General features: G+C 57.0%; 1 protein-coding gene and 2 long non-coding RNA genes across 3 annotated transcripts; 1 reads left to right on the top strand and 2 right to left on the bottom strand.

The window, feature by feature from the left end:
• Positions 1 to 1313: 1313 nt before the first annotated feature.
• Positions 1314 to 4415, bottom strand: SIX1 (SIX homeobox 1). Its single transcript, XM_068682478.1, has 2 exons — positions 3591 to 4415; positions 1314 to 2590 (listed from the first exon to the last, which is right to left on the bottom strand). The coding sequence occupies exons 1-2, from the start codon at positions 4148 to 4150 to the stop codon at positions 2302 to 2304; spliced, it is 849 nt and encodes a 282-aa protein (XP_068538579.1). The 5' UTR covers positions 4151 to 4415; the 3' UTR covers positions 1314 to 2301.
• Positions 4416 to 6190: 1775 nt separating this feature from the next.
• Positions 6191 to 7640, bottom strand: LOC137856770 (uncharacterized). Its single transcript, XR_011096768.1, has 2 exons — positions 7536 to 7640; positions 6191 to 7051 (listed from the first exon to the last, which is right to left on the bottom strand). It is a non-coding gene; the product is annotated as an uncharacterized lncRNA (long non-coding RNA).
• A 33-nt stretch (positions 7641 to 7673) lies between these two features.
• Positions 7674 to 12158, top strand: LOC137856769 (uncharacterized). Its single transcript, XR_011096767.1, has 3 exons — positions 7674 to 8113; positions 10516 to 10600; positions 10812 to 12158. It is a non-coding gene; the product is annotated as an uncharacterized lncRNA (long non-coding RNA).
• Positions 12159 to 13079: the final 921 nt, after the last annotated feature.

Consider the following 13079-nt stretch of genomic DNA (forward strand, 5'->3'; position numbering starts at 1 on the left):
CCCTCTCCCTGCCAAGGGAAGCGGAGGCTCGGGGCGCGGGCAGGGCTCTGCGGCCGGGGGCGCAGCGTGCGCGCTGCTTGCGCGCTCTTTGCGCGGCCCCGCTCGGCTGCCGTCGGGCCTGGAAGCAGGACCGAGATGGGGAAGGGGGGTTTTGGGGGAGCAGGACCCCCCCGGCCACCCCTCTGGAAGCCAGCCCTGACGATGCCTGCGCGCAGGAAGCGTCTCTGCGCTCTTTGCTTTGAAAATAGCCTCCGGCTTGCGAGTCCCCGCTCTGAGCTGCGCAGCGCCGGGCTGGAGCCCCGGGCAATTTTTATCTTTCCTCTCCACCGAGCCCGTGGCTTGGGAAAAACAGGAGCTGGAGCTCAGCCGTTCTCGGAGCGCAGAGCCCGGCGGTTGCTCACCCCAAAAGCCTCCTCCATTTCCCCGTGGGCTCTCCACGTTCTGCCCGCGGGGCTTTTTTTGGGGACGGGGAGGCTGCGCTGCTTCTTGGCGGATCGGTCCCCTGGGAAGGGCTGTGGGGGACCTTGGGACGAGGACCTGGGCGCACGTCCCGTCCCACCAGGACCCCTCGGGGCAGAAATCCAACACAAAGCGCAGGATTTGAGCCTTTCGCCCTGCTCCCCTCTGCTCCCGGCCACTGTCCCGCTGAAAATCGGGGCTCAGCCGTACCCTTCCCACCCCACAGCGCGTCCTGCCGTGGGGACAAGGATCTCGCCTTGTCCCGCCCGTGCCGCACCCCCCCAGGACCCAGGCTCGGGGGGGCGCACGAAGCCGGGCGGGGTCTGGGCTGGGTTCCCCGACGGGGCGGCCGGTGCCGGGCCTCGGCAAGGAGCAGGGAGGGCCCCGAGGGTTTTGTCCTCCCGGGACCACGGGTAAGGCCGGGGGACCGGAGGGAGCTGCGAAGAGCCCCGGGATGCTGCGGGGAGGACGGCGGAGCTGGGAAGACCCTCCTGCAGAGGGTGACATTTCTCCACGGCCCGGGACCTCGAGAACAAACACGGCAGCGACTTAAATAAACACGCGTTTAATGATGCAAAACGCTAACGGGGGAGCTCGGCACCGCCAGCGGCGGAGGCCCCGACGGGGCGGGCGGCGAGCGGCTCCCCCCTGGCCGGGCTCCGCGCTCCGACGGAGCCCACCCCACGGCCAGGCACCCCGGGGTGCCCTCCCCGAGCCCTCCTTCCATCCCTCCATCCTTCGGTTGCAAAGCAAAAAGGGGCTGCGTGGAAGGAGAGAGGCTCCCCCCAAGCCCCCAGCGCCTCCGAGGCACGTCGGGGGGGCTCAGCCCCGCAAAGAAGAGCGCAGCCTCGCAGTTCTGCCATCAGCGCGGTTTTAATTTAGCCTCTTTAGGTACAATAGAAAAGAAACCTGAAAGCACATGCTAGTTCTGGGAACAAATACTCGAGACAGACAGCTTCGGCCGCGGGCTCCTCGCAAGCCGAACCGGGAGGGCGGCGAGCGGGGACGGACAGGAGAAGGCAGCGTGGGGCTGGCGGGGCAGCCCGAGAAAATACTCGCTCAGGAGGAAAGGGCCGGCACCTCGCGTTATTCTTAGCTCTGTTTTCCTCGTTTTTAGCCACGTCGATGCATTGCCCCGCCGAGGAGAAGGATGCCCGGGGGGCACGGGCCCACGGGAACTCGCTAGCCCCGCACCGCCGCGTTAAGACATAGGCACTTGGTAAAACTCTAATACTGCAGCTTTTTTTTTTTTTTCTTTTTTTTTTTCTTTTTTTCCTTTTTTTTTTTTTCCCTCTTTTTAAATTTCAACTACATCGAAATCTTTCCTGGTAACGCTAAATATGAAAAATGTAAACGAAACTTCCCCTCCCTCCTCCCGCTAGGGCACAGCGCTCCGCTCCCTCTGCCTCCGTGCGAGCTCCGCGGGGACGGGGACAGGGACAAGGGACAAGGACGGGACGCCCCCGGCCGCCCCTGCCCCAACACGCCTGCGGGGCTGGGATTTATTCGGGTGGAATCGGATCCAGCTGCTTTTTTTTTTTTTTTTTTAATATATATTTTGTTGTAATTCCCGCTGGGACCAGCTCGTTTGAACTCGAAGGGACGAGGGTTTCTGCTGCTCTCTGCGTTTGGCTACGTGGAAAAAAAAAATAAAATAATAAAATAACAATAATGATGATAGCGGGAGACGCTGGGGAGGGGGGAGAACTGGACCGATGTGGGGTCGAGTGAAAAGAGCCGAGAGTCACGTTAAGAGGGCGAGCTGCGAAACCGGAGGCTGTCCGCTGAGTACGACCGAGAGTCCGTGTCCCCGGGCAAAGCCTCCTGTCCCGTGGCGGCCCTTTAGGAGCCCAGGTCCACCAGGCTGGACGTGAGGGGTCCCAGCAGCGAGTCCTGGAGCTGGTGGCCCGGCAGGCTGTGAGCGCTCTGGGGGGCGGCCAAGCCGCTCAGGGGGTAGCTGGAGCTCCTGGCGTGCCCGAGGTTCCCCTGCAAGAGCAGGACCGAGTTCTGATCGGGGCTCTGCGGCGGAGAAAACTCTTCCTCGGAGCTGGACAGGAGGGGTTTGCTCCCGTCCAGGGGCGAGAGCTGGTTGGGTTTGTTGGTGGCGGCGTTGGAGTTCTCCGTGTTCTCCCTGCGGAGGGCACAAGCAGAGCGGGGAAGTTACCGGGGGAAAAAGGGGAGAGAAAGCCGGGATGCCAGCCCCGACGGGGCCCCGCGGCCGCCCCCGGTAAAAAAACAAACAAACAAAAAAAAAATAGAAAGAAAGAAGGAAAAAAAAAAAAAAAAAGGAAAGAAAAAAGCGAGCGAGCGCCTCGTATTTTCCTAACGGAGCGGCCCCGCAGCTGCCCCCCTGGTAAGACAGCTGCCCCGCATACCCCCGAGAGCCCGGTGAGTTAGGTGGGGAGGAGGAGTTGGGGTTCCCGAGCTTTTTTTATTATTATTTCCCCGTCTTTTTCATTACAAAAATCGAAGCGCGGCCCCGCGGCCCGGGAAGGCTCGGAGGGGCCGGCCGGCCCTATTTCCTCCCCGGGCCTCTTTAGGGCCGCCGGCGGCCGCTCCAAAGCCGGGGGGCGATGAGAGCCGGCCCCGAGCCTTCCCCCCCTTTTTGGCCGTGCCGGCGGCCCGCAGCCCGAGCCGTGCCGAGCCGTGCCGAGCCCAGCCACCGCCTCGCACCGAGGCCACCCCGGGCGGGTGGGGGCGGAAGGCACCGAACAAAGGCGGGGGCGGCCTGGGGAGGCGGCCGAGGGGCTCGCTGCCCCCCGGGCAGGTGGGATCGGCACCGGGGGCCGGGTGGGAACCGGCTTGCAGCCCCCCTAATCCCTTGGGTGGGTGGGGGGGGGATGCGGGATCCCCAGCTCCAGCCGGCTGCTGGAGCCGAATTGCTTGCAGGGGGGAAGCAGCGCGGCCGGGGGGGGTGGGGGGGCTGCAAAAAGGGCGAGGGGGCTGTGAGAGAGAGGGAACGGGGGTGAGGGGGGCAGGGGGTGAAGAGGGTCGGGGGTGAGGGGGGCCGGGGGCTCCTCTCCCAGCCCCAACCCCGGCCGGGGGCGCAGGGAGCCGGGCAGCGATCGGCGGCCGCCTCCGTAGGGCCGGGAGCGGGGAGGGCCGGGGGCGCGGGGGGGGGTCTCAAGTACCTTTCCTTCGCCTCGGCCGCTCGGTCCCGCTGCCTCCGGTTCTTGAACCAGTTGCTGACCTGGGTGGTGGTGAGGCCGGTGGCTTCGGCCAGCTCCCGCTTCTCCCGCGGCGAGGGGTAGGGGTTGTGCGCGTACCACTCCCGCAGCACGCCCCGGGACTTCTCCTTGAAGCAGTAGCTGGTCTCCTCGCCGTCCCAAATGGTGCGGGGCAAGGGGAATTTTCGGCGGACCCGGTACTTGCCCACGGCTCCCAGGGGTCTGCCCCGCAGCTTCTCGGCTTCCACGTAGTGCGCCTTGAGCCAGAGCTGCTGCAGCTTGGGGTGGTTGTGGGGCGAGAACTGGTGGCTCTCCAGGATCTTGTAGAGCTCGCGAAAGTTGCCCCGGTGGAAAGCCACCACCGCCTTGGCCTTGAGGACGCTCTCGTTCTTGTGCAGGTGGTCGCAGGCCGGCAGGGACCACAGGAACCGGCCCAGCCTCTCCAGGTTCCCCCCTTGCTGCAGCACCTCGCACACGCAGGCGACCTGCTCCTGCGTGAACCCAAACGACGGCAGCATCGACATGGCCGGGGCTGGGCGGCGGTGGCACGGCCGGAGGGGCTGCGAAGGGGAGACGGCAGAGGGAGGAAGGAAAGAAGGAAAAGGAAAGAAAGAAAAGGGGGGGGTCCCGGTTACCGATCCCGGCCCGCTCCCCGGAGCGGGGATGCTCGGTGCGGTGCCGGGGGGACTTTGTCCCCGCTCCGCCGCCGCCGCGCTTAAAGCGCCCGAGCCCCCGCGCCGCGCTGATTGGGCGCCCGCGGCTCGGCCCCCGGCACGGCACGGCCCGGCACGGCCCAGCCCGGCCCAGCCCAGCCCGGCCCGGCGGGCAGAGCCTCGGCACGGGCGGGCGGAGCCTGGCGGCCCCGGCTGCGCTTCCCTCCGCCGCCTCTGCGCGGGTGCGGGGTGGGGATTTCAGCCCCCCCCCCCCCCAATCCTCGGAAAAGGAGCTTGGGTTTTCCTGCCTTCCTTCCCCTTTATTTTGATCGTTTTATTTTATTTATTTTTTTTTTCACCCTCCCCCTTCCTCCTCCTCGCCCGCTCGCCGTCCCCGTGCATCCAGCCCGTCTTTAATTACCTTAATGCCGGGGATGAATAAATAATGCGCAGTGAACCTCCCCGCGCCGCACTCTCCCCTTTTACCCCTCTCCCCTTTTATCCCTTCCCCTTTTACCCCCTCCCCTTTTACCCCGTCCTTTTACCCACCCTTTGCCCCCCCCCAGTTTTACCCATAAGAGTCCGGGGGGGGCCCGGAGAGAGCAGCCCCTGCCAGCACCCCCCCCTCGGGCAAAGCGGGAGCGCAAACTGCACCGACCGGCGGCGCTTTAATTACCCTAATCCTCATTTGCACACCTCGCTCCAAAGCAATTATTTAGGAAAAATTAGAAAACAATTAGGCTCCCTAAACAAAGATAAGCTATTGTCAGGAGCCGGGACGGGTTGGGAGAGGAGGACAATGCGCTGAGATAAGGGCAGGGGAGCGGTGGGGAGGGGGGGGTCCTCCTGCCCCTATTTCTCCGCGATCTGCGGCGTTTTAAGCACACTTCAGACCGCTTCTGGTTAAGGAACCGCTTCACGGGGCTCTTTAAAACCTGATTGTCCCCGCTAAAGCCGGGCTGATTTCTTCGGTTTGAAGCGCTCCGGCTTCATTTATTCGCTTTTAAGAGCAGTTTGGGGCCGCAGTTTGCCTCTGTCCCTGTCCCTATCCAGGGGGACCCCCGGGACCTCTCCACCCTCCTGGCCGTGCAGGGGAAAGGCCCGTGCCCTAAGATATTTTCTCCAAGCCCCGGAGCTTGTTTTCCCCGTGTATTTCGCGTCTCGGGGCCGTTTAAAATAAGCCCCTGCCACCCCGTCTGCGCAGTGCCCATGAGCATGTGTCTGGTAATTTTCCCTTGCCATTTTATTTTAGTACTTATGATGTTTCAGATGAAGTCTTAAAGAGCTGCAATGTCCTCCCAGAAGGAATGTCTGCTTGGAACAGATCCTTATTGACAAGGCAGCTGTGTGGGGACCGGAACGGAGCCTTAAAACCCGGCTCTAAAATCAACTAATACCCTAAAGTCTGGAGCAAGTGCGCAGAATTACAGCGCATGGGCTCGCAGCCTCCCGCGGCCGCTTCCTGGACGAGCGGTGCCATGTCCAGCTGCGAGCCCGGGGACGGGCTCCCCGCCCTCCTTTTGCTTTATTTCCCTTTATTTTTATCACTAGTCTCGAATAAAATAGGAAAGAGCCGAGCCACGGGTTCGTACCCTCGGGCTGAGGGTGAGGAAAACGCAAAAAAAGAGGCTGGGGAAGCCCCTAGCTTGGTTTCTATCCCCCCTCGCCTTTCTCCTCTCTTTCCTTTAAAAGGCCGACCAAAATAAACACCGCGGTGGCTGGGAAGAAGCAAAAATCCCCTTGGCGGCCGGAGAGAAGCTTCCCCGAGATTTTGGGGAGCGGGGTTTTATTCCTCCAGGCTCCCCGAAACTGGCCCGAGGAGGGGCCGGCGGCGGTCCGCTGGTGGGCTCCACCTGGGGGCTAAGTGCTCAGCCCAGAGCCGCTCGTGGGGGATGTTAATTATCGCAGGGCTTGTTTTTTTTTTTTTCTTTTTCCTAAAAATGGAAACCTTTTGCTTTAAACCACGAGAATGGGGTAAAATGGCACGGATTCGCGCAGCACGCCGTGCCATTCACCCCGTTCAAAATCACGCAGAAACGGTTTCGAGCCGCAAAAAAAATAAAAACAGTAATAATGAAAAAATGAAAATATAAAGCAGAAGTGGGTGCAAACACCCAAACAACAACGAGGCGGCTCGGAGGAGCCGCCAGCCCCTTTATTTCTCGGGAGGCGAGGGGCAGCAGCCCGCAGGCTGGGCACAGCCCGGGCTTTGCAGCCTCCGGAGCCTCTCCCCGCCGGCTTTGCCTCCGCCGCCGGCGGGGCGCGGATCCGCGGCGTTTGCGCTGGAAATTTTCCTATTTTTCGTGATTTTTCGATGCGGCGAGGAACTGGGGGGGAAGACGGGGCTCGTGCAAAGGCACTCGGCGGCTTTTCATCGATTTCGCCGGAAAAACAAACAGCAAAACAATGGAGAAAACAGGCAGAACGCGCGTCCCCTCTCCCCTTAGAAATAACCCTCTTCCTACAAGAAATTTAATTTTGTTGCTTTCTCATTTTTTTGTTTTGTTTTCGTCTCGAAGTGTGGGGGCCTGGGGAAGGAGGCATCGCGACGAAATAAAAGCGGGAGCGCTTTTTTTTTTTTTTTTTTTCCCCTCCTCGGAGCCGTGTCTCGGCGGTGCTAATAAGCCGTGTGCTGCCTCGGAGGCTGGGAGCCGGCAGGGCAGTAACACAACGCTGCCCATTTCCGAACCTTTCGAAGGCGAAACCCAAAACCGGCCCATTAGTCAATGAGGTTTGTGTTGTAGAGGGCTCCTTTCCCATCCACTTGCTGTTCTGAAAAATAGATCACATTTCGTTATCTTCAGTGAGAATCTGCAACGTGATACCGGATCCGTGTTGCCTTCCCTGCCGAATGCGAGGCGCAGGGGAGACAGCCAGCTTCCTTGGCGTATTTCTAAACAATAAAGGATTTGTATTTGCTTTCTCTCCCTCTCTCCCCCTTTATTATTCTATTTTTTTAATGAGGGAGGGACAAGCCCCTCTCCATATGCATCCCTCTTGTCTCGCAGGAGCCTTTGGCCCCGAGCGCCTGCAAACCGGCGCAACCTTTAATTACGTGTTGGTAAATCGCCCTCCGGACACCTGTAAAAACAACGCCGGGGGCCGAGGGAAGGGGACCCCGGGGAGGGGATCCCGGGGAGGGGACGGGGACCCGGCTCCGGCCCGGCCCGGCCCAGCCGGGACCCCGCGGAGGGCGCAAGCGGGGCGCAAGCAGCGCGCAAGCGGGGCGCAGCGGGCCCTTTCTCCGCGCACTTACCGGCACGCTGTCCGAAGGACGGGAGGTGGCCACGAGTGGGTTTTTTCTCCGTGGGTTGACCCGGACCCGGTGTTCCCGTCCCCCCTCCCTGTCCTGGGACCCCCCCCCCCGCAGCCCCTTTTTGCTCGCTCGTGTACCTCCGGGATGCTGATTCTTTTTAAGCTAGGAAGAATTTCCTTTTGGGAGGTGAAACCCTCCAGCTCCTCCTGTTCAGAGGAAAGTGCTAGTGATGGTAATACGGGGTGACACTAAATAAACAGTTAAAGCAGGGCTGGAAAGATGGAGTTAATTATCCAGTGAGCTGCATTTAAACCCAGACCAGGAGGGGCTGATTTGTTTTGGCGCAGGGAACCGAGAAGGAGACGAGCCGCCGAGGTCTCCTTGCTCCTCTCGGAGCCTCCTTAACTCGTCCTTGCCGCCGCCGGCCCGGGGGCGCGGGGACCCCTTCTCCGAGCCGCCCCCCGCAGCCTGCACCCCCTCGGGCGATTTTGGGGGGCCCCAGGCTCCTGTGCCACCCGCTTGTTCCCCCAGCAGCGAGGTGGCCGCCCGGGTGGCTCTCCGGTGCCCGCACTCCCCAGGTAAGTTTGTATACGAGCAGCAGCAGCAGCAGCCCTGCAATGCGATTTCTTTTCTTCTCCTTCCTCCTCCCTTCTTTTTTTTTCTCCTCCTTTTTTTTTTTTTTTTTTTTTTTCTTTAAGTCTGATATTAATAATCCCCGTATGCCCCTCTTTCCGGGTCATTACGGTACTGCTGGTCTCTAATCAATCCTAATGCGATGGCAATTGGAGTCTCTGATGAATGCATCTCAGGTTTCTTGTAATGGCTCTACCACATTTTCCTGGACCTCCTTCTTTAACCTGAGATGCCAGGGGGACGTCTCCGTTCTCAGCTGCTGATTACTTCAAGATGTTTGGGCTGGTGTGGGGAGCGAGCGAGTCAGCCTGCCCCTGAATAATCTGGAACCGAATTGGATGAGCAGTTTCCTAAAACCCAAGGACAGCGGCGGGGTTTAACTCCTCCGCTGCGCCGAAGCCGCCCCGCACCTCCCGCACCGCGACACGCGTGGCCGTGGGGACGTGTCTGGCACAAGCCCCGGGTACCCGGCCCTGGGAAGGAGCCCCCAGTTTGCCCCACGCAAAGCTCTGGGTGTCCCCTGAGCCACCCACGCCTCCCACCTGCACGCCCCCACTGCCCACCCGTGTGCACCCACGAACGGATGCACCTGCAGCCGTGTGCGTGTGGGCACAGCTCCTTGCATGTGCATTTTGCACACCCGTGTGCACACACCCACTGGGGCACACGCACACCTTGTGTACGCACCCCATCCCCACCCATGTGCGCACCCCATGCGTGTCTCCACACAGAGCCACCCACTCGTGCACGTGTCTGGGTCACCCCACGCATGTCCAGGGCAAGGAGCTGGGTGCTCGGGAGAGGTGAGCCCCAACCAGGCATTGCTTATGGGGTGGTTGGGGGCAGGGGGGCGCTGGGGAAATGGTGAGAAGAAAAAGCAAAAATTCGGTATTTGCCCAAAAGAGGTATGAGACTTTTATTTTTTTCTTTCTTTCTGCAAGACATGACAATACTTTTTTTGTGCAAGAAATGTAAAAATATGCAAAAAAAAAAAAAAAGGTGAAAACATATTAAAAAAAATGCAAAAAAAAAAAAAAATCCTGCAGAAAGAAAAATAATGAAAACTGAAAATAAAAAAAAAAGCCAATTTGGATGGGCACTGCCACTTCTCCCACTGCTCCCATTGGGGTCACCTGGGCTTGCCCATGCTGTGGGACCCCCAGTCCCACCCGTAAGGGCCTCAGCAGTTTGATGGGGGGGGCAAACCCATCCCTTCTCAGTATTTCTCTCTCCCAGGGTGCTTTATTTACCTGCTGGCACCTACAGCTGCCCGGGCCCGCACTCCCCTCCCTTTTGGCCGTCTGAAAGCACAAATCCATATTCCCTGCCCGGGCGATGCAAAGCGTATAATCCGTTCTGTACACACGGGGCTCACACGGGGCAGAATGGGTACAAGATTTACATAAATGGCTCTGTTTACCTGCACTTTTTGCATTTGGGCACTGAGCAAATATTTTCCCTGCCTGGGGACTGTGCCCAATACAGCTCAGGCTGCGGGGTTGGGTGCAGGCACGATTTTGGGAGGGCATCTGGGAGCCCGGGGGGGCCCGTCCCGCACCCGCTGCCTCGGTGGGTTTCCGAGAGCGCTGCGAGAAAGGGACCTTTCACCTCTCATTAGTGATGCCATCAGTGGCTTGGCAGAGCGGAGCTGAGGTCACGTTACATATGGCACGCAGTCTGTTCAGCGCCGGCAACACCAGCTTTGAAATTTTAGAGAGGGGAAAGGTCACCTTGCGTAAGCCGGGTCTGGGGGTCCCCGCTCTGTCTGCGCGCGGGGTGGGCGTCCATATGCCTCCGTCGTCGCCGGCCTCGCTCCGTCTGGCCCTGAGAGATGCTCAGCCCCTTTTCTCTTCCGCCCCCTAAATTTGCGGGGAGCCGCTGAAACGAAGCGGTTACTTTCGTACCGCCTCGCCTTTTCCTTCTCTTCGAGCACTGTGGTTTTTTTTTTTTTTTTCTCCTTTCTCTTCCCAGCATAAACCTGTCTTGCATGACTGATTATTTTTTCAAGCAACGTATAAAGCAGCTTTCCAGGAGAAAATGAGTTGTATCTGTTTATCAGCAGATCTGTCCGGACGGATAAGTTTACCGTTCTCAGAGCCGGGTATATAATTTCATAGACCTTCAAAAGTGCCTCGCTTCCATGGTGATTAAAACTTCTCACTCCTGAATCTTGCTGGGGTATTTCAGGTTTCATGCCACTGGATTTTAGAAAAACACATCTGTACAGTCGTATTTCTTTCATCTGAAGAGACGAAAAAAGCAAAACTAATACGTTTGTGTTTGGGAATATACCACACCTTACATTAAATTAATGCCTGGCGTAATTCACTGCATTGAATTTTAGTAGGATCCTGTCAAGGCTTCGTCCAGAACATCTCAGAGGCAGTGGCTGCGGGGAAGTTACTGTTTTGCCATCCATGACAGCTGACACCGTAAGTCCGTGCCCCTTATCAGCCCTCCTGCAGCATCTTGGTTTGCAAACGTTTGTTTTTAAATACACAGGGCCTGATGCTTATGCTCTTAAAGTAACTTGAATGGAAGTTTCTGGCATGCAGCTGTTGCTCAGTGATCTTCAAAAGGACGTTTGCTTTTACACAGGTCATCACTAAAAACACTCCAAATGAAATAGATGCTTATCTTTAGGATCCCTGAGAAACGGGAGCTGAAGCAGCGTGCGGCGCAGATTCAGAAATTCACCTTCCTGCCTGCTTGTTTGGCTCCGCCACGCACAGCAAGGCATCCGGGCACCCGCACTGAAGGGATCTCATCCTGATTTCCTACTGATACTAGTGCTTCTTGCAGGTATTTTAATTTTTAAACAGGAATAGTCTTCCACTGCCTGTCAAAGGGAGTGTCAGGAGCGGAGGTACGAGCCGGCTGATTTTCAGAAATGGAGATGCTGAGACCTGCCTACGGGTTTTGTCACAGCCGATGTTTTCATAGCATGGGGCTAAATTGTGCTCTTACTTACTTGAGTGCAATTCTGCAGATTTAAATGGAGTTCGTCGTAAGAGGGGACTGGATTTAGCCATAATTTTCTGCTGCTGTCTAATCACTGTAGTCTGAAGAAAGCAACATATGTATAATGGTAGCCGAGATGCAGGAGGGGTAAGAAGCTTTCTACCAATGAGGATCGCATTAAATAATTAATCCCCAATTGCCTTTCTACATTAGTGCTTTCAGCTAAAAAAGCCAGTCAGCTTTGTAAGGCCCCAGGCACTGAAACATTTGGTGCATTGTCAGTCCGAAAGTCGGGGTAATAGATACCCAGGGTGTGCTGGAAAAGTGCTGCTCTCCATCGGGCCATTTGCACATCCAGATGCACAGCCTCCTTCCTCACCCGTCCTTTTTGTTCCCGGAGTTTGACAGGACAGCAGCTCTTCCAAGGTGGCTGCTGAAGAAGCCAAAAGTGTGTTTATTTTACCCAAATCAGAGGAACTGAATGCTCGAGTCTAAAACCTGAGTATACAAAAGCAGCATGTGGGTCTCTTATCAGGAGACCAAATCTGGCCAGTTAATAAGGAAAGGAATGAATTTCCCCCTCCTTCCCCATTTGCCCCCCTTACCCCATCTGCTGGTCCCCCAAGCTCAGCCTGTAAAGTCAGGTCAAGATGGGATCTTTTGGGCTCATACATCATTCACAATAAAGATCTTGCCACAAGAAATGACTTTACAAGCCTTTTGATGTGCAAGTCATCGGAGACAGCTCAGCTCACCTTCTGAGACAGATACACGTGTGTGCGTGCGTGCATGTGTGTGTGCATAAAGCTGAAGAAGAAAAGGAAGCATTGGAATAAACTGCCCGAGGAGGTGGGAGATTCGCGTTTAAAAACAGGTCTAGACAAACATCTGTCAGAAAATACCGCCATGCATTTGATCCTGTCTTGGAGTTGAGGAAAAGGCTGAATGGAGATGTCAGGTCCTCTCCAGCCCCGAGACACCGCAGTTATATTACACATACATATATGTCTGGCCATGCAAGTACATGTATATTTCCAGTCTTACTGTGAAAAGCTTTTGGCTCCTATGGTATTTTCTGGCTGTGAATCCTGTAGGCTAATTATAGAGAGGTCTGCTGTCTCTTGGTTTCATTAAATTTCAGTTCCACTGAGTTTTGGTTTCGTTTCATTTAATATCCTTCGTGCCACAAGTGGACCAGATCCCAGCATCCATCCAATGGCTGTAATTCTCTCTCCTCCCCTTTTTTTCATCTCTTTTCATACCAGCTGAAGCCTCTTTAATTCTGAAGCATTTTGGCAATGCCAGTGTCTCCCAAAACATATCTGTAAGCCCTTCTCTCTGCTGTTACACTTCTTGAGGTGGGGTGGCAATGGCAGAACTTTTTTACTAAACGCAACAGACGGGTCCCTGAAGGAGCTGCTTGGCTGAACAGGAGGATGAAGTGTGAAAGATTTGGGGTTTGGGTTTTATTTTTATTTTTGTATAGGATCACTTTCCAAAGCATCCTGGCTGTGAAGGCAAGGTGGCCACAGCAGCTGCTGGCACCCCCATTGCTTTTACCCAAGTCTGCAAACCTCAGCAGGATGCTGGAGCTGCGGGCTGTGCTTGGGGGATGAGCTGGCACCTTGCTGGTATTTATGCACAGAGGACGGGGATGTACCAAGGTGTGGGACTTGTGGTCCTTTACACTGCAGCCAATTTCAAATTCTCCTTTTAAAATTCATTTGAAAGTGAGTTTTATCACCGTGAGACATGGAGGGGCCCACTCAGGTACAGGGCCCTGTACCTGTGCATGCTGCGAGAAGCAAAAAAAGGCTGCAGCAAGCTGTAGGCATTAACACCAAAACTTGCAGTGGAAATTGAGCCCTGAGTTTCTGAAGCCTGACGCTGGGTCCAGCCAGCCTGGAAAACCTCACTGATTTCACAAGAGCCCAGTGCATGTGCAGAGGG

This window comes from Anas acuta, chromosome 5, assembly GCF_963932015.1.
Source record: "Anas acuta chromosome 5, bAnaAcu1.1, whole genome shotgun sequence".
Lineage (NCBI taxonomy): Eukaryota > Metazoa > Chordata > Aves > Anseriformes > Anatidae > Anas > Anas acuta.

Bases quoted from the DNA above. Each gene is read 5' to 3' on its own strand.
- SIX1 (XM_068682478.1), bottom strand. From the start codon at position 4,150: ATGTCGATGCTGCCGTCGTTTGGGTTCACGCAGGAGCAGGTCGCCTGC. The intron at 2,591-3,590 runs GTACTTGAGACC...TGCCCTCCGCAG, and splicing joins GCGGCCGAGGCGAAGGAAAG to GGAGAACACGGAGAACTCCA.